General features: G+C 47.7%; 1 protein-coding gene across 1 annotated transcript in view; it reads left to right on the forward strand.

The window, feature by feature from the left end:
- The window catches only part of FBXW8 (F-box and WD repeat domain containing 8), a 117,496-nt gene that overhangs the window by 21,541 nt on the left and 69,975 nt on the right, over positions 1 to 25,980 (forward strand). Inside the window, exons 3-4 of the mRNA XM_039216412.1 lie at positions 10,702 to 10,866; positions 13,472 to 13,560. Of these exons, the coding sequence (XP_039072343.1) occupies positions 10,702 to 10,866; positions 13,472 to 13,560 (254 nt within the window). The remainder of the gene's footprint in view (positions 1 to 10,701; positions 10,867 to 13,471; positions 13,561 to 25,980) is intronic.

The following is a 25,980-nucleotide window of genomic DNA, read 5'->3' on the forward strand; positions in this document are numbered from 1 at the left end:
TGTTTCAGATTCTGTGTCTCCCTCTCTCTCTGACCCTCCCCTGCTCATGCTGTCTCTCTCTCTCTCAGAAAAAAAAAAAAAATTTAAAAAAATTTTAGAAAAAAGAAGAGAGAAAAGGCACCCTCACTTTACAGTTTGCCAAAGAAATTGTCGGCACGTTTCTGTGTTTAATACCTAATTGTAAGTATAGTCCTGATCCCTTTTTGGACGTAATTCTCACCTCTAGTTTCTGTAAATCCCTCAAAGAGATTATTGTTGGTTATCCAGGATTTAAACTTAATCCTGAATGTTACTTAATCCTGAATGTTAGCCCCTGTGATCTCGGGGCTGCAGTGGGAGTGATGCACTGAAACATGAACTTTTTGTTCCCCATTTTTCATCCCCAAACCCTGTTATACAGATTTCAGATCATGTTGGTTAAAGTGGCTCGGCATTTTCTCTGAAGCTGATAGAAAAATCAGGTTTCTGCTTCCAGTGTTTTTAACGTCTCATATATTTGGGACTTCTTAAAAGTGTCACTGAAAAGTTCCTTCATTTTAAAGTGGCTGAAAACTGTATGGTTTAGGAGATCTCATGAAAACCCATCCAGAATGTTTAACTTAATTAGTATCTTCTTGTTTGTAATCACCGAGTGTCGGATTTGTTTTTTTTTTTTTAAAAATGCTGCTGCCGATTCAGTGGTTCTATCTAGTAGAAAACAGAAGGGGGGCAGCCTTGGAGCTAATTTTTGGACTAGAGAATTAAAAATACTCTCTCGTGCTTGGGCCGGGCCTGGGATCCAACCCGACTCTAAAGGCAGAGGCCAAAACCTTTCGCTGTAGCTTCCCCCCCACAGGGGACAAGCGTCCTGCAAAAGGTGTCCATTGGTCAGATTGAGGTGGCAAGTGGAGAATTGCTTCTCTTTGTGGCCAGCGCGTAGCTGAATCAGGTCGCCAGTAGCCCACACTGGGTTCTCTCCGGTGTCTTCTGCAGAGCACTGAGCCTGCGAGACTGTTCTTGCAAGAAGAGTCTAGGAGCCAAGTAAGTTTGGGGAATGCCATGTGTCCCATCCTTCTGAGAGTGCTCCACACATGCCAGTCGATTAAAAGCTCTCAGAAATTCTTCAGCAAATAACCCTGCTTAGTTTTGTTTAAAAAAATTTTTTTTAACATTTATTCATTATTGAGAGAGAGACAGACAGACAGACAGAAAGAATGTGAGCAGGCGAGCGGCAGAGAGAGAGAGGGAGACACAGAATCCAAAGCAGGCTCCGGGCTCCTAGCTGTCAGCACAGACCCTGACTTGAGGCCTGAACTCACGGACTGAGAGATCATGAGCTGAGGGGAAATCCAATATCCAACCGACTGAGCCACCCAGGGTCCCATGCTTAGTTTTGTTTCAACTGGTGTTCCCCAAACTCCTTTGATGATGGAATCCTTTTTAAAAAATTTTTCTTAATGTTTGTTTATTTTTGAGAGAGAGAGAGACAGAGACAGACAGAGCATGATCGGGGGAGGGGCAGAGAGAGAGGGAGACACAGAATCCAAAGCAGGTTCCAGGCTCTGAGCTGTCAGCACGGAGCCCGGCACGGGGCTCTAACTCACAGACCGTGAGCTCATGACCTCAGAAGTCAGATGCTCAACCGATTGAGCCACCAGGGCTTTCTGACCACAGAATCCTTTTTAAAAGTAACATTAACCCCCCGAGGAGCTGTTGTTCTACTGAACATGCTTTGGAAAGTGCCAGTCTATGCAAAATGCCTACCATTTATATGCTGTCCAAGTCTTTCGTCCAGCTATACTTCATAGTTTTTACCAAATTTTACATTTTACAATTTTTACCAAAATGGCTAACATACCCCAAGATCAGAGGGAGCTGCCCTGTGTTTAGTTAGCACCTGCTGCCTTTGAGGACCCCTTAGGGGTTCTGGATGCTAGTCCTGATCTTGTACTTCATTTGACCCTGAATTCCAGAGATCTGATAGGCAGGTGCTCTGCTCTGGAGCTCTCGGCATTGTGACGTGGCTCCGTCACAGCTCATGTTGGTCTGTCCCTCCCTGCTAGGCTCCCTCCGGCACAGACAGATGGACAGATACCATGCGTGGCAGGGCCAGGTGCAGCTGTGGACTAAACAAGCCAAAAAATAAAACCACGGTGTTCTGTCTGGTCAGAACTGGAGCTCTGGTGTCCGAGAGTCGTTACCCGGTTCTTTATGGCCTGACCGTCTGTGATCAGATGAGGGTTGGTTTCCCTGATGCCCTCATGGCTAAGAGGGACGACAGCGTGGTTAAGTGGATGTGTAACTGACGCTGTGGCCATGCCCGGGTGGGCCGCTTAATGGACCCACGTCAGCCTGGAGGGAAGGCTACAGTGGTTTGCCATGGGCTCTGTCCTCAGCCCCATCCTGGTTAACTTTTTTTTTTTTTTTAAATAATTAAGACGCAGAGGCCCACAGACCATATTTTGCAGAATTATGTATGGGAGAAGTAGCTAATGCAACAGATGACACAATTGGGATTTAAGGATGCTCTTAAATGCTGGGGGTGGGGGGTGGGGGGGTATGGTGAGCCAGGGTTTAGATTTAAAATTATATTACAAAAGAAACTAGGGGCACCTGGGTGGCTCAGTTGGTTAAGCGGCCAACTTCAGCTCAGGTCATGATCTCACGGTTCGTGGGTTTGAGCCCCGCATCGGGCTCTGTGCTGACAGCTCAGAGCCTGGAGCCTGCTTCGGATTCTGTGTCTCCCTCTCTCTCTGACCCTTCCCTGCTCATGCTCTGTCTCTCTCTCTCAGAAATAAATTAAAAAAAAAAAAAAAAGAAACTAATACAGCGGAAGTCAGAGGTGGGGACTTTAATTGTCATTTGTGTTTAAAAAACAAAAACAAAACTCTGAAGGCTGCTGAACACCAAATTCAGATTACCCACGAGGCAGGGGGAGGATGTGGATCAGAAATGTACGGGACTTTAAACTCGTTAGTAATATCTTAAGTGGGATGGTGAGTCCCCAGGTGTTGGTAGTATTTTTGTTGTTGTTTGTCTGACATGTTTATATAACTAAACAGACTCCAGAAGCTTTGGTGGACTGTTAGTGGAGTAGCCGTGATGGTGTATTTACAAGTGAAGCAGCAGATTAGTGTCTGGTGAAATCCTCCATGTGGGATATTGGTCCCTCCTGAGTACCACACATGAAGAGGGACACTGTATACGCACCAATCCTAGGGTACATTCGGAGATCATGGGTATGCGAACTAGTCTAGGCCTAGGGCAGTTAGTTGAAGGAAGTAGATGATATTTAGACCTTTGAGATGACGAAGGGGAATTATGACGGTATCTTCAGCCTTCTGAGGACCTGCCGGGTGGAGGAAGGAATAGAGATTTCTTCAGTAAGGCAACATTAGGGTCATGGGTAGGATCCCTTTACTAACCAAAGGGAGGAGGCACTCTCTAACAGCCAGAGTGCTTTGCAGTGGACCAGACCGATTTGAAGGTCGGCTTTCTGCAGAAGCCTCTCCCCACCAGGGCTGCTAGGAGGGGCCCCCCTGTGATGGGGAGTTGCCCCGGCTGGTCTCCAAGACCCCACCTCTTCAGTTTCTAAACCATTGAAAACCAGTGTGACCCCTTCAGCGTTATGGTGCAGCACTTTGGTTCAGAAAAGCCATTGGAGCCTTGTGCTATTTTGTGCCACCCGGTTTAACTTCTGATGTTGTGCTTTCCAGGCAGAGTGCCCACACCTTCAGGGAAGGTGCCTTAGGTGACATGAATCCTTGTCACACCTAGAGCTTACATGCCCGCACATACAGCAAACGTGTAATTAAGGAGGCCAAAATTTCAGTGTGCCATCACAAGAACGTTCTGTGGGTCAGTGTCACTTTGACGTGCTTTTGGTGGAATGAGGTGTCGTAATGAATGTTTTTAATATAGTTTGCTCAAGATAGAGAATCAGGAATTTTGACACTGAAACAACCTCAGTTCTTGGATTCTAATTTTTACTTTTTAAAAAAAATTTTTTAATGTTTACTTTTTTAAAGAGAGAGGGAGAGAGCATGAGTGGGGGAGGGGCAGAGAGCGTGGGAGACATAGAATCTGCAGCAGGCTTCAGGCTCTCAGCTGTCAGCACAGAGCCCAATGTGGGGCTCGAGCCCACGAACTGCGAGATCATGACTTGAGCCAAAGTCAGACACTTAACCGACTGAGCCACCCAGGCGCCCCTCAGACTAAATTTCACTTCTAAGTTCTAGCCTCTATCTGCTGCCATGGAGCGAGTAGCACGCCACTATAGATCTAATAAAAGTTATTTTTAAGAATAAAAAGCTAATGGCTTCTTTAAAGTAACTGGAGCAGCGTAATTTTATAACAAGGAGTTTGCATCCTGTAGCGGGATCAGTGGTAATCTGTACTAGTGTGTGCCCTATGCATAAAGAGTGACATTTGCACAATACTTGAACTCTTTGAGATCCACAACAGCTCTGTTGGGGTGGGATATGTCGGCTCACATTTTGAGGATGAGAAAACCAAGGCCTCAAGGTCATAGGGGTTAGTGTTGTAAGGGACGTTTTATGTCCCTCCACCACTGAGGAGGAAAGAAGTGCAGAAAAGCCTAGTGACCTTGTCGCAGCCCCACAGCCAGTTAGTGGAAGACTGGACACAAGAATCTGAGGTTTTGGATTTTGTTTTTTTCACCCCAAGAGTAACTAGTTTTCTATTATATCTTGCTGCTGCTTGGATAATACAGGTGACCTTGAAGCGCCTTCCTGAAAAGCTGCTCAAATTTATATTTTATATCCCTATCGCTTTAGGTCTCTTTAGGGACATCATTATGTAAAGGAACTCCACTTTGAACTCTTTAGTATAGTAGATTTATTTGGAATATAACAAACTCCCTTACTTTAATTTTGAAGTGTTTGTTAATCTGAGAACTGCGTGTGATTTGTGTCCTTGTCCCAAGTACCGGGCTATCACCTTGATATTTGTGTGTTAAACTGACCCTGCATTCCTGAGACAACTTGTCCGTGGTCATGACGCACTACCCTTTTTGTCCCCAGCTGGATTCGGTTTGCGAGCATTTTTCTGAAGATTTTTGTGTTTATTCATCAGGGATTATTGGCTTGTAGTTTTCTTGTGAGGTCTTTGTCTGGTTTGGGGATTAGAGAAATAGTAGCCTTGTAGAAGGTGTTGGGAAGTGCTTCCTCCTCTTCTGTTTTGTTTTGCTTTTTTGTTTTGGTTTTGGAAGAATTTGTGAATGACTGGTTAATTCATTAATCTTTTTCAAACATTTGGTAGAGTTAATTCTTTTAAAATTTCTTTTAACTTAGTTTTAACCATTTTAAAAATTCTTTTCAAACACTTAGAATTTACCAGGGATGTCATCTAGGCTTCGGCTTTTCTTTGTGCAAAGTTCTTTTTTGTTTTGTTTTGTTTTGTATATCACTAATGTAGCTTCTTGTTATAAGTCTATTCAGATTTTCTATCCAGGAGTTAACTTCAGTACTTTGTGTCTTTTTCTAAGCATTTGTCCATTTCACCTAGTTTATCTAACTTGTTGGCATAAAAGTTATACATAGTGTCCCTTTAGAATGCTTTTCATTTTCGTGGTTGATGGTGATGGCCCCTCTCCTTGATTTTAGTAATTTGCGTCTTCTCCACACCCACGCCCCCCCCCCCCCTTTGGTCAGTCTAGCTAAAGGTTTGTCAATTTTGGTGATCTTTTCAAATAACTAGAGTTTATTTCCTTCATTTTCTTTTTCTTTCACTTATTTCTGTTGTAATTTGTGTGTGTATAAATTTTATTTTAATGTTTATTTTCGAGAGAGCGAGCACAAGCGGGGGAGGGGCAGAGGGAGAGGGGGACAGAGCAGAAGGTCTGAATCAGGTTCTGTGCTGAAAGTGAGCATGATGTGGGGCTCAAACTCCTGAATTGTTGAGCTCGTGCCCGGAGCTGACGTCGGATGCTCAACTGACTGAGCCACCTAGGCGCCCCGTTTCTGTTGTAATTTTTCTTTTCTTCATGTGTTTAGTTTTCTTTTTCTAGTTTAAGTTGGAAGGTGAGGTTATAGATCTTAGATTTTTTAAAATATGGAAGTTTATAGCCATAAATTTCCCTCTAAGCACCGCTTTCACTGTGCCTCATAAGTTCTCTACGTTCCTTTTTCATTTTCACTCATTGCAGAGTGTTTTCTAGTTCTGCAATTTCTTCTTTGTTTAGCATGTGAACATTTGTTAGTGTGTTGTTTAATTTCCACATATTTGTGAATTTCCCATATTTCCTTCTTTTATCAATTTATGATTTCACTCCACTGTGGTCAGAGAACATACTGTGTATAATTTTGGTTCTCTTTGGTTCTTATGAATTTATTGAGATTTGTTTTATAGTCTGGATTCTCTGTCCCAGAGAGTGCTCTGTTGCACTTGAGAACAGCGCTCAAATTGTTGTCGAGTAGAATGTTCCATGAATGTGTCTTATGTCTAGTTGGTTTATAGTGTTCGGTTCTTCTATTTTCTTGTTGATAGGTATTCTGCTTATTCTATCCTTTATTTATCCGATAGTGGATATTGGAGTCTGATTGTCCATTTCTTCCTTCAGTTTTTTCACATTTTGCTTCTTGTATTTGGGGGCTTTGTTGTTAGGAATATATGTTTATGATTGTTAGTTTTTTGTGATGGGTTGACCCTCCTTATAAAAATATCCTTTGTCTGTACTAACCACTTTTGTCTTAAAATTTATCCTGTGGTATTGGTAGATGCACTCCAGATTTCTTTCAGGTATTGTTTGCAAGTTACGTTTTTTTCCATCCTTTTACTGTTTGTGCATGTGAACCTAAAGTAAGTATGTCTTGAGGCACCTGGCTGTCTCAGTTAGGTGTCTGACTCTTGATCCGGCACAGGTCTTGATCTCAGGGTTGTGAGTTCAAGCTCCACACTGAGAGTGAAGCCTAGTTAAAAAAAAAAGTATGCAGCTATCTTGTAGACAGCATATCCTTAGATCATGTTTATTTGTACTGCCAATCTCTTTTGATTGGAGTGCCTAGTTCATTGCCATTTAATATAATTAGTGATAAGGAAGCATTTATATCTCCCATTTTGTTATTTGTTTTCTGTATGTGTTATGTCTTTTTTGTTCCTCTTTCCCTTCATTACTGCCTCCTTTTGTGTTTAGATAGACTGTTTTCTAGCATATTTTAATTTCTTGTTTCTTTTGCTATGCTTTTTAAAGTTTTTTTTTTTCTTGATGATTGCCTGGGGATTACAACTGACCTCTTAAAACAATCTAGTTTGTATTAATGCCAATCGCATTTCAGTAGTATAGCAAAACTGCCACAATATAACTTCCTTCTCTCTCATTTCTTTGTACTATTATTTCATACAAATTGTGTCTTTATTGTTAAAAGCCTTTCAACACAACTTTATACTTTAGGTGGTTGTCTTTTTAATTAGATAGAAAAAAGTGTTGCAAGTAAAAATATACTGTCTTTTATATTTACCCTTGTAATGACCTTTACCGATTTACGTTCTTTCTTTATGCAGATTGAATTACTGTCTGGTGTCCTTGTAGTTTAGCCTAAGGGACTCCCTTTAAGTATTTCTTGTAGGACAAGTCTAATAGTATTGAGTTATCTTATTTTTGTTTACCTTGGAATAATTTTTATTTTGGGGGGATAGTTTCACTAGATACAGTTACTGGTTGGCAGTCTCTTCCTTTGGCACTTTGAATATGCCCGCCTGCTGCTTTCTGACCTCCCTAGTTTCTAATGAGAAGAACACACAATGTGTGTTTCTTTTCTTGCTTTCACCCTACTGTCTTTAGTTCTCAACAGTTTGGCTATGATGTGTCTAGGGGTGAATCTCTTTGAGTTTATCCTTCATGGGGTCCCGTGAGCCGCTTTAGTGTGTGGATCAATGTTTTTCATCATATTTGGGAAGTTTTTAGACATTATTTCTTCAGATGTTCCTTCCACCCTTTTCTCTTTCCCTTATGGAACTCCGATAATGCCTGTGTTGGTCCACTTGGATGGTATCCAGTAGGTCTCTGAGCTTCTGTTAATTTTGTTCATTTTGGGAGGGAGTCTTTTTTTGTTTGTTTTTTCTTAGACTGGATAGTCTTTCTTTTTCCTTCTAAGTTTATTCCGAGAGAGAGAGAGAGAGAGAGAAGAACACTGATGAGGGGCAGAGAGAGAAGCGGACAGAGGAATCGAAGCAGGCTCTGTGCTGACGACAGAGAGTCCAACGCGGGGCTTGAACTCCTGAACCACGAGATCATGACCTGAGCCAAAGTTGCATGCCCAACCGACTCAGCCACCCTGGCACCCCTAGACTGGATAATCTTAATTGACCTTGAGTTTGCTGATTATTCTGTTAGTTCAAATCTATTGAGCCCCTCTAATGAATTTTTCATTTCAGTTACTATGCTTTTCAACTTTAAAACTTGTGGGGCTTTTTAAAAGTTTCTTTATCAATATTTTCTACTTGGTGAAACATTTGCTCATAACTTTTATTTTCCTAGACGTGCTTTCCTCTAGTGTTTTAAACGTATTTATAATAGCTGACTTACAGTCTTTGTAAGAAGTCCAAAGTCGACCTCCTCAGGGGCCGTTTCTGTTGGCTGCTTTTCCTTCCTACACATGGTTCATTCTTTACTCTTTCTTTGCATGTCTCCACATTTTGTGTTTAAAAACTGGACTTTTAAAATGTGACAACTCTGCAAATCAGATTCTCTCTTTTCCCGAGAGTTAGTTGTTGCTGTCATTGCCTCTGTTTGTTTTTTACTGACCGTTGTGGACGAAGACTCCAGTTGCTGTATTTTGTCATGTGTGACCACTGAACTCTCTGCTCATTTAGCAGAATGGTTTGTTAGTGATCGGACAGAGGTTTCCTTAAATATGTGATGAATCTCCCACCTTTTGCCGAATTGCTGTCTGCACGCTCGAAGTTGGGATGCGCGTTCATTGTGCCAGCGGCTCATACCTCTGTTTTAGCCCCCATGCCGCTTGTAGAAAGCTTCGGGTTTAGCCAGAGGGAGAGATGAGGGCCTTCTGAGGCCTTTTCTGGGCGCACACACAGTCCTGCACAGGTGCCTGACCCTGAGTCGCAGAGATCTATCTGTTGGAGCCTTTCAGAGCGCCTACAGGCCCCCCGTTCCCCAGGCTTCCCTTTGAAGCTTTAGGTCCACTCTCCGCAGGCCCAGCTGGTCACACACCCCAGGCAGCCGCAGTGTGACATGGCTCTCCCTCATCGTTTCTGGCAAATGTGCCGGAGAGAGGGCAGCGGGAACTTTGAGTCAGGTCACATAAAGGCAAGCCTCCAGAATAGTTTCCAGCAGGCTGTCCCACAGGTCAAATGGTGACAGCTCCCTGGGGGAGGCATGTGGGGCACCTGTAAAGCCATCTGGCCCCTTTGGTGTCTGCTAGGCTGCCGGTTTCACAGACACCACAGTCGCGAGGCTGTTGGTTTTCAAGGCTACTGTGGAGCCACCTACGGTGCTGGAGGAGGAGGGGTGCTTAGCACAAGTTCACACCACGTGAAGGCTGCTGTCCTTACCAAGGTTGAACCATTGTTCTTGAATAAATGCTCCTCACAATGTTGAGTCTTGAGTTAATTTCCAGAGTCCTGAAAAAGTGGCTGTTGACCATTTTTGGCAGTATTCTTGGTGCCTGCATGTAGGAGCAGATTTTCGGAGTTCTTTATTCTGCCACCCTAGAAGTGACCTGCCTGCTGGCGCTTCTTCAAGCAAGGACTCCTAACGAGACCCGTGCTGTGTGCGCTCTCGCCTGCTCTGTCTCACGTCCTCTCTCTCGTCTGTGTACTCGACGCCTTGAAGTGGCCCCAAGGGAGCGTTCAGGAGCACGGGTTACTGTGAACCAGTGGTCATGACTTTCCCTGTATTAGAAATGAGTCTCCACCTTTAGATGGGCAGCAGGTGTCAAGCCCTTGGCCCCGCAGACTGAAGATGATGCTGATTCGCCGGATCATTCTCTCATCTTGCCAGCAGAGTCTGTGTTTTGTACAGCTTTGTACAGTAGCCTGTGAAGAAGTAAATGCTTCATCCCCTGAGTTAGGTTCGGAGGACAAAATACTAACAGCAAAAATGATCATTTCCTCTGGGTTCTTGTGATTTGAAATTCATTTCAGCCAGAACATTAAGGTCTCTCTGTCAGACGTTATGGCCCTGGGGAACAGCTTGAGTTTTGTGTAAAAAATTTTTTTTAGTCTATGCACTTAAAATCTAAGTTTTTCTACATACTATAAATTTGAATTTCTCATATGACCAGAAGTGTTGAGTTATGGATATTGATTTTCTTATAGCCTTTTATTTCAGAGACAGTCAGTCTCCAATTGCATACGAAGAGATTAAAAAAAAAAAAAAAAAAAGAACTACAAGTCCCTTTGGTGAAAAGTAAAGAGATTCTGGTCTGGAAAACTATATGAATGCAGTTTACATTTTTTTTGTGGTTTATGTATTTGTGTATTTCTTCCCTACATGTTATATAATAATTTAACCAAGTCATCTCACACGTGCTATGAAATGATGGAATGACGGTTTTGAAATCTCAAAAAATAAAACTGGAAACATTTGCTTGTATTTTTTTTCCACCTCGCAGTGTTTTGTTAACGAGACATTTTATACTGCCATAAACTCAGGGTAATAATAAAGGTGTTGATTGATTTTTGGATGACAAGGGGCTTCTCTAATTGCAGAATTTGACATTTGTGTCACTTGCACTGCTGTAGGTGAGCAAGACGTGGAAGGTGATCGCGGAAGATGAGGTGCTGTGGTACCGGCTGTGCCAGCAGGAGGGCCACCTCCCCGCCAGCAGCATCTCCGACTACTCGTGCTGGAAGCTCATCTTCCAAGAGTGCCGAGCCAAGGAGCACATGTTAAGGACCAACTGGAAGGTAGGCGGTGGCCCCCATCATCCCCTGTACGGAAGACTAGCCTGCAAGGACTCGGGGATCCAGGCCCCAGATTACATCGGCGGTTCCCCCAGTTACAGCCCGAGGCGAACTGCCAAAAGCCGAGTGTGGTGAGCATACCGTCGGCCGCAGGTGACTCATTGCCCGTTTTGTTCACCATGAGAGCATCTGCCCCTCCTTTTCAGCCACACTGTGGGGGGGCGTCCGCTCTAGGAGAGGAGGGGTGGCACTGGGGTGCCGGTCCCTCCCCTCTGAGGGTTCGGGTCTTCGGAGTAGGGAGTAGTGCTCGGTGCCGTCCCCTCTGGCCTTCACCGACCCTGCCGCATCAACAAAGCAAAAGCACCACCTGAATACAGAAGTGGTGCTGAAAAGGCAATTTCCAGTAACTGTAAGGGAGGTTATTAAGCGCCTGAGTCCTGTCTTCTCTCCCCTCGCATAACCCACTGGCTTGCTTCCACAGCATTTATCACTTCAGAATCTCTACAGAAATATTAGATCACAGCTAAGAATTTGCACGGTGGAGTGTTTCTGTAGGAAATCACCGTCAGGAACAGCACTACCAAAAGCCGTTTTGAGGCCTGACGAGACCTCAGTGCGGCGGCGGCCCTTCCTACCTGGCCACTGGATGGGCCCTTGTATGGAAGGCATAGGGCCATATACACTCTCTCCACCCCTGTCAAGGGCAGTCCTAATAGACTCTGAGGTCCATAGGCTTTTGCTCCTCATTGGCGGTGACCTAATGCCTGTGTGCATGTCCATCCCCGGTCACCTCGTAACCTCACGAGTGGCCAATACTCTTGATCTGCGCAGACTCACACAGTTCTAGCCACGTTAACCAGAGTGGTGCTCCTCAGCCCCATGTTGGCGACATGGGGGGCCAGATAGTTTCCGGTGGGGGCCGTCCTGCGTGTGGCAGCATGTTGGGCCGCTTCCTTCACCTCTGCCCAGCAGGTGCCAGTAGCGTTCTCCCCCCGCCCCTCAACCGTGTGACAGCCACAGATGGCTTCAGGCGTGTCACGTGTTCCTTGGAAGGACAAAATGGCCCCTGGCTGAGAACTGCCTTTCCGAGAACGTGCACAGCTAACCTTCCGTAGACCATTAAGACAATACCACTAAACAAAAGGCACCCGGGCCCCACAGCTGTGTGCTCACCAGATAGTAACCTCGTGTGGAGGGCTTCCCCCCACCCCTGCCCCCAGCCCCCAGCCTTCACACCCATGTGCTCAGTTGGGCCTGCGTGAGGGAAGTCAGTGCAAGCCAGCTGTGCGGGTTTGACAGAGCCACTCAGACGAGCTGGGCCCGAGCCTGGCAGGGGGGCTGGAGTTAAGGGAGAGCTGGGGAGTTGGGCATGAACTGGGGGCGTTCCCTCTGGAAGGAGGGATATTTTGACTTGCGCACGTGGGAGCTGCAGTAGTCTGCATGCACCGGCTCGAATCCTGAGCTGTCAGACCCTGCGCCAGTGCGGTGGCTGTTTTCTGCTTCCTCTCTGGTGACAGAGAAGGCCGCAGGGGGAGGCGGGCACCTCCTCCTCCGGCTGCAGGTGGCAGCAGGGAAGGTGTGCAGAGCCCTGCTCCAAGCGTCGGGGCCCCCTTAACCGAGGCAGGCCACCTGCGATTGACTGGAATGTCTGGTTCCTTCTCTAGCAAGCATGTGGCCATTCGTTTGGTTAGCACTTGATAAACGGTTGTCGGGTCAGCGAACTGGAGTCGGGCTCTTTGGAGCGTCTCCGCCCCTTTGCTGGCCCTGCTGACAGTGAGGACTACGAAAGTGAAAGGGGGGACGGGGAATCCTGCACTAACTATGATGCTGGGGTTCTTCCTGTGATTCTAGAAAGAAAGCCCCATTGAAACATGAAAGTGGTTTTAGGCATTAGAGCAACTTACTCTCCCTTCGGATGCCCCTGTTTCCCCGCCCTGTACAGTGGGGCTGACGGTAGCCTGCTCACGGAGTAGTGGCGAGGGTGACTGGCTAACGCTCCTCCCGCCCAGCGAGGCCCGTGGCCGGCGTAGTGATCGCTATACAAGTGATTCAGAAGTCACCAGAGGGCATATGGTGGAAAGCCCTTCTGCCCCCCGCCACCTAGTCCCTCCTCAGGAAGCACGCCTGTCATGGGTTCTCTGGTTCCTTCACAAATACCGTTTCCACTAGCCTCCGACCCTGCCGTCGTCTTCCTTTCCGCATCCTGAGCTTTAGCTCTGTGTACGTGCTTCCTCATTGTACCCTCAGCGTTCACAAGGGTTGTTGACATGCAAAATATCATTAAATACCTTGTGTCCTCAGAACTGCGCTTTTTAAACAGACTGTATGTGTTTCTTCAGACGCGTGCCCCCGCCGGCCTATGGGTGCGCCCACCTCACCCTTGTAGCCTGTAGGCCCCTGAGCACAGGGCCATGCCGCCCCTGGTTCCGTGCTTCCTGCGTGGGGTAACTTGCAAATGCTGATACCTTAGCAGACTAGCTGTCCTCTTTGTCCTTTGACTTGGGGCACAGAACGTGCGTTAAGAAATGGCGGTGGAGCCTAGCCGAGAGCGAGGTGCTGCCTTCTGGGTGTCCCGAGAGTACGATCACCCATATCCCTTCTTCCACAGAATCGCAAAGGAGCCGTGAGCGAGCTGGAGCACATTCCTGATGCGGTTTTGTGCGACGTGCACTCCCACGACGGCGTTGTCATTGCCGGGTAAGCACAGCCGGTTCTCACGTGGGCACAGCTCTTCATCACGTGGGCCTTCTAGCTCTCGCGTGCCACCCTCTGGGTCCCGGTGACACGACCTTCCCCTGAGAGTTGTGCCTGCCCGCCTCGCAGACTCTAGGCTCCTGTTGCCTGGTCCTGGAGAGCGCGAAGCTGGCGGTGAGCGGCATACAGCGTGGCGCGGAGCTACGATGCATTCATCTCCATGTGTCTCTCCTGGCCTTTAAATCCCTCCTGTGGCCTGTTTGGTTCGGTTTTCATTAAGGCAAACTGTTGGTATTTGATGAAGACCTAAAAAAGTTGAGCACGAGTAATATGTGCTAGCACGCACAGAGCCCGTTCTGACGCTCCCGTCCTGAGGCCGCTACTCTGAGGAAGGGCCACGGCCACGCTTGATCGTCCCCCCTCCTCACCTCTCTGCACAGGGTATGCGTTTGCTGCTTCACTTGTCCTCAAAGAGGCTGGTTAGGGGTCTCCATCACCAAGGAATTGAATTCTGGCTTCTGTAAATTCCTATGGCTTGTGTCCCAAGAACCCCTTTCATGAATTCTTCCTATTTTACTACAGCAATGTGAAACAGTTTGTGTATTTCTTTAATGTATAGTGAGGAGACCCAATTTTATCTTTGGATGGACAGATACCGTATGTGGATCTTGAGAAACTTAACAGAAGACCATGGGGGAAGGGAAGGGGAAAAAATACTAACAGAGAGGGAGAGAGGCAAACCATAAGAGACTCCTAAATGCAGAGGACAAACTGAGGGTGGATGGGGGGTGAGGGAGAGGGGAGAGTGGGTGATGGGCACTGAGGAAGGCACTTGTTGCAATGAGCACTGGGTATTTTATGGAAGCCAATTTGACAATAAATTATATTAAAAATAAATAAAACATTTTAAAAACAAATTTTCAGGGGGTTAAAATGAATAAACATTAAAATAAAAAAAGAGAGAAGCAGTCTTGAACTGCAGTCTCAAATTGTATACTTAACATTCGAAGTAGAGACCAGGACACTTAAATCCCTGAGTCTGGATAGGCTTTGGGGTGAGTCCCTAGGAGAGGTTCCTACTTGGAGGAAACCAAAAACTAACCTTGGCCTGAAGAGCTTGGTAGTAGGTGAGTCTTTTTCTTTAAAGAGGACTCTTTCCTTTTTTTTTTTCCTTCCATTCTAAATGTTTATTCATTTAATTTGAAAGAGATAGAGCACAAGCAGGGGAGGGGCAGAGATAGAGGGAGACCCTGAGTCCAAAGCAGGCTCCAGGCTCTGAGCTGTCAGCAGAAAACTCAATGCAGGGCTTGAACACGCAAACGGTGACATCATGACCTGAGCTAAAGTCAGACGCTCAACTGACTGAGCCACCCAGGCGCTCCAAGAAGACTAACCCTAAGCATTCCTTGAAGGACACCATTTGAGTTGACACTCCAACAGATTAGTTTAATGTTCTGTGTCTAGAAAACATATTTTTGCTTTAAAAAAAATTTTTTTAATGTTTATTTATTTTTGAGGGAGAGAGAGAAAGAGTGTGAGTAGGGGAGGGGAAGAGAGAAAGGGAGAGACAGAATCTGAAGCAGGTTCCAGGCTGTCAGCACAGAGCCTGATGTGGGGCTTGAACTCATCAACTATGAGATCATGACCTGAGCTGAAGCTGGATGCTTAACCGACGGAGCCCCCCAGGCACCCCAAGTATCTTTGCCTTTAAACAAGATCTGCACAGGAGGAACACTGTCTCTTAGCTTTTGTTTTGCTGGCCACAATTTAGAAGTTAATGCCCTTGCTGTAAGTGCTGTAGAACGACTCTTTTTAGGAAGATGAATGGACCACAAATCTGGAAGTGCGGCTTTTGGCTTCTGTCTCTTGTTGCTGAAGCGTGGGCCGAAGAGCTCATGCTACGTAAGGTCCTTCCTCCCCGTAAATTCTAAGACCCCAAGGTAACTTGGAAAGGACCTCTGTCCTTCTAGCTTAAAGGGGTCTCCTGATATGTCAGGAGGCCTTTGAGGACAGAATATTGAGTTTGGACTGAGAGTCATAAAAGAAATTAGAGATAAAGGGGACTTTAATCTCAGAAGCCAAGTATGAATTTATCTCTGGACATGGACCTCACAAAGGCAGGCTGGCTGCGAGTCCAGATGCCAGCCCGCCCTCTCCTGCCTCTCCGTTCCCCCGAGGTCTGCTCAACATTACAGATGATGCCAGCACGACGCAAAGCGATGGCAGAGTTTTGTGGGTCGATAGGATGAAACGCGATCTGTAGGTCAGAGAGGCTCCTCCCGGCTCCTCTTCCTCAGAGAACCTTACGTTTATGGCCCAGCACTGGGCACTTGGGTCTTGCTTGTGTGCAGAGCTCGTGTTTATCATTAAAATTTTATCTGGTGGTTACGATGCTTGTTTTCTGGGTCAGATCTTGAATCCCTTTTCATTTGAGACGGCGGTGTTTGTGGTTACCTCACTCCCAATCAATGTTGTACTCGCCCGGCTTTGTGCGTCTCCCAGGAGCTGCGTGCAGAGATGCCAGCCGCTTCACCCTCGCTCTCCCCGCTCCTCGGCCGGCGTTTCTCTGATTTTGCTGCTTTTCCTTCTCTCCCTTTGGTCATAGGTGGAATTTGTTCAGAGGCTTAAGGTTTATGCACCTAGAGCTAACCTGTGTCACATCTTTGCCCTGAAACCTATTAAGTTTATTTCGTATAATTGACAGCAGAGGCTGTTACAAACCCTCCTGCTGCTTCCGTCTTTTCAAGCCTCCGTGTGAAAGTTTCTGGTTCGGAGTCGCGATGCTTAGGCCTAGAGTAATTTTCATTACACTTAGCCTTGCAGGCGACCCCGGCTTACGTCTCCCTTGCTCTGCCTTTCACTCGGAACCAGAGGAACCGTCAAGTATTCTTTCACTCAAGGCCACACGAGACCCAGACCTCCAATGAGCAGGGCCTGGACGATGCCTCTAACCCCAGGGTTGTCTTCCAGCAGAGTAAGCAGATGCTAGTCTCAGGGCTTTTGCTCTTTTGCTCTTTTTCCCACGAGTCTTTGCTTCCCTTACTATTTCCTAGATGGTCATCTCCAGTTCCCTTTTCCTGATGTTCTGAGCCCTTTAAAATTGGTTTCCAACCTACCTTTCTCCTGATTACTCTCCTCAGGGTAACTTAGGCTTTTCCCACAGTGTCCTGATTGCCTCTGACCATGTCTTCTTCATTTTTTAAGATTGAGATATAAATCATATACCATAAAATGAACCCTTTTAAATTGCAGAAGTCCATAATTTCTAGCATATTCCCAAGGCTGTGTAACCATCGACCAGAACATTTTCATCACCCTAAAAAGAACCCAGTCCCTAAGGCCCAACTCAAGTCTCCTCTTCTCCCACAGGCGTCTACAGCCCCCTGGCCTACTCACCCCCACTCCAATAGCTGCCCGCCTCCTGACTCCTGGGGAAGTGACTGTCTGCAGCATATAGCACAGCTTCACCTTGACGTTTTTGTTTTCTGCTGTGGCTTTACTTTGAAATAATTCACAGCCACGTATTTTCTGTACAGTTAATTTGTAAACATCTATTTATTTTTTTGTTTGTTTGTTTATTTAGAGAGAGAGGGAGGGAGAGAGAATCCAAAGCAGGCTCCGCACTGTCAACGCAGAACCTGACACGGGGCTCGAACTCACGTACTGTGAGATTGTGACCTGAGCTGAAACCAAGAGTCGGATGCTCAAATGACTAAGCCACCCAGACGTCCCTATAACCATCTTTTCTACAACTAGAGGTGGCATGTAAATGTCATTGACTGCTCCAGAGTGCATGTACGGCATTTTGTCTGAGGGAAGTATTACAGTTTCATGTACAGACCACGCTCGCACCTGTACACTACACGTTATGTGGTAAACTGCAGGAAATTCCCAATTTCTCTTGTCTGTTCTTTGATTTCTTAGTCTTTTCAGTTTAGAGTCATGTATTTCTTAAAAATTTTTTGTAATGTTTATTTTTGAGAGAGAGGAAGAGCGCAAGAGCACGAGCACGAATGGGGGAGGGGCAGAGAGCCAGGGAGACACAGAATCCAAAGCAGGCTCCAGGCTCTGAGCTGTCAGCACAGAGCCCGACGTGGGGCTCGAACCCACAAACCACGAGATCATGACCTGAGCCAAAGTCAGACGCCTAACCGACTGAGCCACCCAAGCGCCCTAGAATCATGTAGTTTTAAGTCCGGAAGGAACTGTTGAGGTTGACTGCTCCAAAGCACTTGTTTCCGGTGGCCAGCTGAGGCCGAGTGGTCTGGTGAGCTGGGACTGGCACGTGGGTGTGCCACTCTGCCCTTCCTCTGGGGTGTCCATGTGGAGAACCGGGCACCAGGGCTGCCTTCTTGAGCCCTCATTTGCTACTGTGACGGTGTGCACTACCAACCTTCTTTAAAAATTATAAAACACGTGCTTATTATAGAGCCTTTAAATTCCACAGATGTGTGTAGAATAAAGAATCACATGTCTTCCTTTATCCCCAGCCTTATATTTCCCTAGGCTAGAGTCCCATCTATGGAATTACTGGATTTAGGGGAATGAATTTGCACATTTTCCAGATTAAGAAATTATTTAAAAATATTTTTTGTATTTTTTTTATTTCAGAGAGACAGAGACAGTGCGAGTGGGGGAGAGGCAGAGAGAGAGGGAGGGAGAATCCCAAGCTGCAGGGCTCGAACCCATGAAACTGCGAGATCATAGCCTGAGCCAAAACCAAGAGCGGGACACTTAACCAACTCAGCCACCCAAGGGCCCCAAGAAGTTACTTTTATTTTTTTTTTTTTTTTTTTTTTTTTTTTTATTTTTTATTTTATTTCTAGGAGAGAGAGAGAGAGAGAGACAGCGTGAGCAGGGGAGGGTCAGAGAGAGAGGGAGACACAGACTCTGAAACAGGCTCCAGGCTCCGAGCTGGCAGTCAGCACAGAGCCCGACGCGGGGCTCGAACCCATGAACCGCGAGATCATGACCTAAGTGAAAGTCGGACACTTAACCGACTAAGCCACCCAGGCGCCCCAAGAAGTTACTTTTAAAATGCCTCGATAACCTTCAACTTCTTTCCAGTCTAATTTTTTGTTTTGAAGTCTCCAAACCATCCCTCAAGCCTGCTCTCCCGAACACACCTCCCTCCTTTCCGACAGGGCCGTACGCACGTGCCTCCCGCGGCACGGCTCCGTCCCAGCCCTTCCACAGAGCTTCGCGCTCTCACGGGTCACCTGCGCTCCCCACCTGGTGGCCTTTGCTTGGCCCATCCCCTTCCGCGCCCTGGCACTGTCGTGTCTTGGTGACTGTCTCCCTCTCACAATGGTGGCGGTGGTGTACTGAGCGTCTCTGTACCCTCGGAGCCTTACCCCGGACCCGGCGCTCGAGAAACCTTGAGGAAAGCGTGCATGGGATGAAAACTCGTCACGCCTCTGAGGCCCCGCGCTTTCTGCGCGTCCTTACCGCGTCTCTGACCTGCCCAGGCTCCTGTTGAGACCCTCTTGCCTTTCTGTGGTCTCGTTTGGCCACGGAGCAGTGGCGTGCAGCACCCCAGAGGCGTCTGCAGCCGCTCTTTTCTTTGCTGAGTGGAAAAGTAGAAGTTTCTTCACCTGTGACTGAGTAAGTCAGACACAACCTGGACTTTGTTCTTTCAGCTAAAACTTCCCATTTTTTTTCTTAAAAAAATTTGCTTATTTTTGAGAGAGTGTGAGCAGGGGAGGGGCAGAGAGGGAGGGAGACACAGAATCCGAAGCAGGCTCCAGGCCCTGAGCTGTCAGCACTGAGCCCGACGCGGGGCTTGAACTCCCGAACCGTGAGATCACGACCTGTGCCAAAGTCTGATGCTTAACCCAGACACCCCTCTCATTTCTTGAACCTGAGAAAAAATTTGTGTTCAGAAGCCAGCAGTGGGCACACAGCAAACCTCCTGTGTCTCAGAGTTCATCCGCCGGCTGCGCTTGCCCTGCGATGACGTGGCGAGGGCCCCTGTGTGCCTTTCTTGTATTTAGAAGAAGGGATAGACTCCGGACAGTTTGTGGATCATCCGTGGTTGGGAGGTATGGTTTCAGTGTTTCCTTTGGCGACGACAGCTCTGAGAATTTACAAACACGCCTCAGGTTCTGTTGAGGAGAGGAGAGGAGCACAGGAGAGCGTCCCCGTCCTGTTGCGTGGTGCGTCGTCTGCTCTTCTTGCCCCCATTGCACTCTGCCAGTGAGAGCGCCGAACACCGCTGACCTCATGGGTTCAGAGCGGCCACCTGTAGACCTGAGCGGTGGGTCTGGGTGAAATGGGCCAGGAGGAGATTTGCTCCCCTGCCGCCTAGTGAAGGAGAGGGCCCCAGGTGAGGCGTGCAGGACCGAGTCCTCCTGGGGCCCGCTGGAGGCCTGGGCGCTGCCCTCCAGGAAGCGGTCGGCTCCCCGGAAGCTTTTACCAGATGCCCGGGTGCATGGCGGTGTCTGGCATCACAGCCCGTCCTCACTGTTTCTTAAGATTCGCAAGTCAGAACATTTCGGTTTGCAGAAGAGAGCATGCCCCATTCGAGGACCTCTTTCTCCCCTCTGGGTTTAAAAAATACGAAGCACCCTCTCTGTGTTGAGGTTTTTCTCAACACTCCTTGATGTTTTCCTGCCCTGTTCCCTGCTGATGTGTCTGCCTTTTCAGGGGACGGTTTCCGCCTGTGCTGGAGGGGATGGTGACCGCGCCTCGGTGCTTCTCCTCCACCAAGGGTGGTTGGAGGGGCAAACTAGCACTTAATGTCGCAAAATATTAGCGCTCTTCTTTCCCTAAAGATATCGCCGTCCCATTTGGTCTCCCTCATTTTCCTCCACCTCTGTTCCCTTTGAGGCAAGTGTGCCCAATTAGAGTCGTGACCAAAGCGCTGGCACCTCTCTCCAGCAGCCAGGAGACTTCCGGCCATGGTTCCAGCATTTACCTTTATTGGCTCTGTCTGTCCACACAACCTGGACGTCCGGGCTTCTGTAGGCGGGAAGCAGAGCTCTGAGCGTCCAGTTTCTGTATGTAAAATAGAACATCTGAATCTCTGGTTCAGTTTGCACTTGCAGTGGAATTTTCTCATTATTTCTAATTAAGAACTATAGGAAAATCGTGATTCAGACACAGTCCCACGTCTAAGGTAACTTGAAATACCCAGCTTTTAGCCATTTTTTCCCTCCACTTTTTCCCAGTAATTAAAAATGTGCCTTTTAGTTGGCCATGTACCATTGCCACAAATGGCTTTGCTCTGAAATTGTGTGTATTTGCCCCCATTTTTAAAATATATTCTACGCAGGAGCTAAAGACAGCAAGGATGAGGCTTTATACTTGGCAAGCTTCGGGTGAACATATAAAATATGGGTAATACCTGTGGATTGCTCTGAGATTTTTGAGATAACATGCTCTGTAAGTAGAGACCGGTGGTGAAGATGTGTTAGGTAAATGTCCCCTCGCTTATACTTTGGAAGGACATGCTTTTTATCTTTCTCCCTGTTAAGGAACTTTTTCTCGTGACAGTCTTCCTTTCAACCTTGGCTTCTATAGATTTTGTGCTGCTGCTCATCATGACATTGGACTGTTTCCCATGAGGAATTCGATCATTATCCGTTAGGGACCTCTTTTTTAAAAATACTTTTAAATTTATTTTCTGCCGTGAGGTATGCATGCTCTTCTGGTAAATAAGTCTGAGGTAAGATATTGATAAGAGACTGGAGAAGAGCATTACATTTATTATATCCTTAATGAAGGAGCTGCAGAATGTCCTTAATAAATACTAGTGAACTCATGACTGCATTTATCCATCTCTGGTTCTCCAAGGAGTAATGAGAAGGGCCACAGCTACAATAACTCTGCATAACCATCATTGACTCTGACTCTATTGATTGTGATTAACCAAGATGTATGGAAAACAGTTTTAAGTGTGTAGTGCATGTATCTCGTAAGGTCCATTAAGATGTTCATTATTTTTCAATTGATGCGTCTTAAGCTGCACTTGATGTCTATGGTAGTGCTTTTCCGCAGAAGGATGCTCTGTGGGATTGAGTTCATTTTGTTAATTGCATAATACAATACAGTCATGTTTCATAGAAAACAGTAAATACTCTTGATTTCATTGATTTGTACTCTCTGGTTATTACTAAATAAAGTACGGACATGTGAATAGTTCTTAAAGCCCCTACATGTTAAGGGAAAAAAGGTTTCTTGAAACGTGGGACCTCCGCCGAATTGCTTTGTAGGCTCTAAACCACTTCTGTCTTCTGAGTTTAAGTCGGTAGATTCGTTCATTCAGCATTCACTAAGCGCAGAGGAAGACTGCAGACCACCTCCCTCGCTCCCTGGCCGCCAAGGGCTACAAGTCCAGGTGGTCCCAGAATAGTGTGGGAGATGTTAGGGGAGGGGAAGGGCAGGGCGCCCACCGAAGCACACGAGGGAGAGAGGCACCCAGAACGGGCGCGGAGTCAGGCCCGGCTCTCTTCAGGGCCGTGACTTCTCGGCCGGGTCCGGACGGATGAGTGCGCGTTGGCAGGCAGAGTTTTGTATGAGGCGGGGATGCAAACCAGTTCCCTACGCGCTGCTACTCCTCAGTCCTGAACCCGGGATGGGCCATTAATAATCCATCACGGCATTTATGACGGTTCAGCTTCAGAATCCTCCACACAGGGCTCAGGCAGCCACTGCTGGTTTCTAGGGTTGGACACACACACGGCAGCGTTCGCATTCCTGGCCCGGGGCCTCGTAACAAGGCTCCTTTGGCTACCTCGAGTATTGGTCAGAAGAGAATCGTGACTTGGGTTTTGGGGCTGGTTGTCTGAATGTGGCTCCGAAGAGAGTGAGGCTGGATCAGCCATTCTGTACGTCCTCCTGCGTCACTGACCTGTGCGGGGCGTGTGGGCGGCCCCCGCCGCACCCACGCGGCCTCCCACCCCTTGCCGGCATGCAGAGCCTTGTCGTTGGCTTCCTCCCTTCCAGTTAGAGACCGTGGTAGAATTGGCGAGTTCGGTTCAGGGGCTGGGTCCTGCAGCCCGAGTCACAGTACGGAAAACAATAGATTCCTTACGTTGCTCTTGAATGGGGATGGTTCTGAAAAGCCGTGTTTGTTTAAAGAGTCTGTCCTCGGAGGGGGCAGCCTGGCTTGTTGGCTAGGCAGCAGTTTGAGAAAAGCCTGGGGACCTGTTTTGATCCCAGCTGTGCCACTAAAATGTTTTTTTTGTGACCTTGGGTAAGTCGCTTAACCTGACTTACAGCGTTCTTAAATCAACACAGCCCCCGGTTTGTCATGAGAGCCTTGGGAAAAAGTGTTTTTAGCAGATAGTACAGGCACGTGCCAGCCCAGTGTAAACACCCCCTTTTCCTCCTGCTGCCCCCCCTTTGGATATTTATACAGGAAGAAAGGCTAAAGGTGGTTGTTGTTTTAACTGTACAGCATTTTCTTCTTTTCCTTCGGGTCTCTTAGTCCAAATGAGTAGTCCATTTAGTGGAAACTTACTGGTTAATGGAAGCTCTTTGGTGGTAAATCATTGTAAATTGGCAATTGCTCTGGCGTGCCGAGCTTGCGAGAGGCTCTCTTCCCATTCTTTGAACAAAAAATCAGCTGTGGTCTCTGACCTATTTATTTGGAGGTAACCTTGCCAAGCGTGGAGGAGATGGAGAGAGCGGACGGTGCCACGGTCCGTGCCCTGGGCTGGGACGCCCTCCCTCATTTTGAAAAGGCTTCTTTCTCCTTCCGTTTTTCTTTAGTGCTCTTACATCAGCTAATATATTAGTTGCAGTTGTACTTTGCACAGACACTAATTAGAGGGCCATCGACATTGGGGTCCAGAGGCTTACCGACAATGCAGCTGTCATAGTGGCGTCTTAATTGGTCGAGTGTAATTGTCATTAGGCAGCGATAAAGACATCTGGAACTCTGGAGGAAAATCGGCTTTTCCCCCACCTCCCTTCCGTATCTGTTCTTGCTTCTCCTGGCCAATGCGTTAAGCACTTTCAGATCACATTTAGTGTTTGGTCCAGTTCCCTCTGCTCCAGCCGGTGTTTTGCCCTCATGAAAATGTCAGCTTCTTGAGCACGAGTTCATTAGCATGGAGTCTCATCTCCTTGGCTGTGGCTGCTTTCGCTTGCATTGGATTCTAGAGTCTGTCGCTGAGTCATCCCCCAGCACCTCCTGAAACGGTATTTATTCTCTGTCCTGCTCAGAAAGGAGACATACAGTCTTTTATATTTTGCAACAAAACATATATGCCTTTGGGGCGCCTGAGTGGCCCAGTCAGGTGATCGCCCAGCTCTTGAGTTTGGCTCAGGTCATGATCTCGGGGTCATGGGATTGAGCTCTGCTTTGGGTTCTGCAATGACTGGAGACTGCTTAGGATTCTCTCTCTCTGTCTCTCTGTCACTCTCTGCCCCCCTCCCTGGCTCACATGCTCTCTGTGAAATTAAATTTAAACTATAAAAAACAAAAAGAAAAGAAAAAAACCATCGATCTATTCTCGTGCTCTTTAGACATGAATGAAATTAATTTAAATGGATATCTACGAAAATGTTCTTCTTTACCAAAGTAATTTAGCTTATCTTGTGTTCTTATAGATACTTTATTATTTTTTTAATATTTTTTATTAAATATTTTTATTTATTTCTAGGGGAGAGAGAGAGAGAGACAGCGTGAGCAGGGGAGGGTCAGAGAGAGAGGGAGTCACAGACTGAAAGAGGCTCCAGGCTCCGAGCTGGCAGTCAGCAAAGAGCCCGACGCGGGGCTCGAACCCACGAACCGCGAGATCATGACCTGAGCGAAAGTCGGACGCTTAACCGACTAAGCCACCCAGGCGCCCCTCTTATAGATACTTTAATCAGTTTGGAAGTAAATACAGGGAATTTAATACCTATTGGTGTATGTGTCCTGCGTGCATCACTGACCGTCGGCAGTGGGAGTAGAAGGAGGTGCCACTCAAACCGATCAGGTTGTTACATGTGGACACCCCCTTCCAGCCACTGTTTACCATTGGCTGTGTGTAAGCCACAGCGAGGGAAATAACTTGGTATCTGGCCTTCTCAGGGACTTGACCCTGAAGTTGACACATGGAATGTAACTGTGATGAATGCCATTTCTTCAGGCACAGGGCGTGGTAGTTGAGTCAGAGAAGGCTTCCTGGGTGGGGGAGGAGGGCCTGTGCCAGACATGGAGGGGTTGGTAGGCTTGGGCTAGGGCAGGGGTTCTCCATCTTGCCTAAACAGTGGAGACACTGATGGCCTGGTGCCAGTCCCGGAGAGTCCGGTTTTAACTGGTCTGGGTGTGCTTCAGGCATCAGGAGTTTGCACAGCCCCAGGTGATTCTCAGGTGCAGCCAGCATTGGGACCCACCGGGCTGGGTGTGCAGGGGGGTAGCACCCCAGAAAGGCGGGCAGTTGAACAAAGATGAGAGATAAGAGTACGTGGGAGCCAGGAATGGTGGGCCTGGCTGGAGGCTGGTTCCTGCTGAGGAAGAGGCGAAGAGGAGACTGGCTGGCAGCTGGTTTGGGGAGGGTTCTCCGTGCGAGGCCCGGCGTCCAGTGCCGTTCCGGCCCGAGTCCGCTAGTTGTCGGGCTCACGGCTGTGAGGGAGGCCCAGCCCCTGGCTTGAGAAGCTTGTAGGTTCTTGGGAAGATGAGCAGTTACACACACACACACACACACACACACACACACACACACACACACACAGTTGTCGTGAGAAAAAAGTCTAGGCTGCTGTCGCCTAGGCTGGATCACAGGGGGACTTGGTCTAGTGTGGAGGGGAAGGGAGGCAGAGAGGACTGTTCATGTCATCAGGTACTTTTGAGGGCTTGGCTTGTGCGGGGCTGACTTTGAGGGAGGCTCAGAGTTAAGGGGCTGTGAGGCGCTGAGGGGTTTGGACCAGAGTGGCATCCCTGGGCAAGGGAACGGAGAGGACGTGGCCACGTGAACACAGAGGGCAGTGTCGGGGGACGTGTGGGGTGGGGGAGCCTCACAGTTTTGCCCCAGTGACTGGGACTAACAGGGTCACTGAGGAAAGGAAGGAATTCAGCAACAGGCTAATTTGCGTGAACTGAAGCCTTTCTAGGAGCACATGCATTTAATTCTAGACACATGGCGTCTCCGGGGGAGTGGGACTTTTGTGTGGGGGACAGGCCCATCAGGACCCTCCACGTGTTACTAGAGCGCTCTTTGTGGTGCCCTGTGTGCCCTCTCCCTCCTCCTCCCAGGGCTGGGGCGGGGGGGCATCGGATTGTGCCTCCCAGCTCACTGCTGCGTGTGGTCCAGCAGCTTTTCAAGTTTGGGTTTTGTTGTTTTGCCTCTGAACTGTGTGTGTAACGGGGCCTTGGGGCTGGAGCTCAGGCCGCTGAGATGCTGCCCTGGGGTCCCCGGTGGGTGTGGCCCTTCGAACTGGTGATCACCGGACAGGAAGCCCACCTCCCAGCAGGTGGACACGCCCCGAAGT

The sequence above is a fragment of the Hyaena hyaena genome, unplaced genomic scaffold (assembly GCF_003009895.1).
Source record: "Hyaena hyaena isolate Hyena2069 unplaced genomic scaffold, ASM300989v1 scaffold_0, whole genome shotgun sequence".
Lineage (NCBI taxonomy): Eukaryota > Metazoa > Chordata > Mammalia > Carnivora > Hyaenidae > Hyaena > Hyaena hyaena.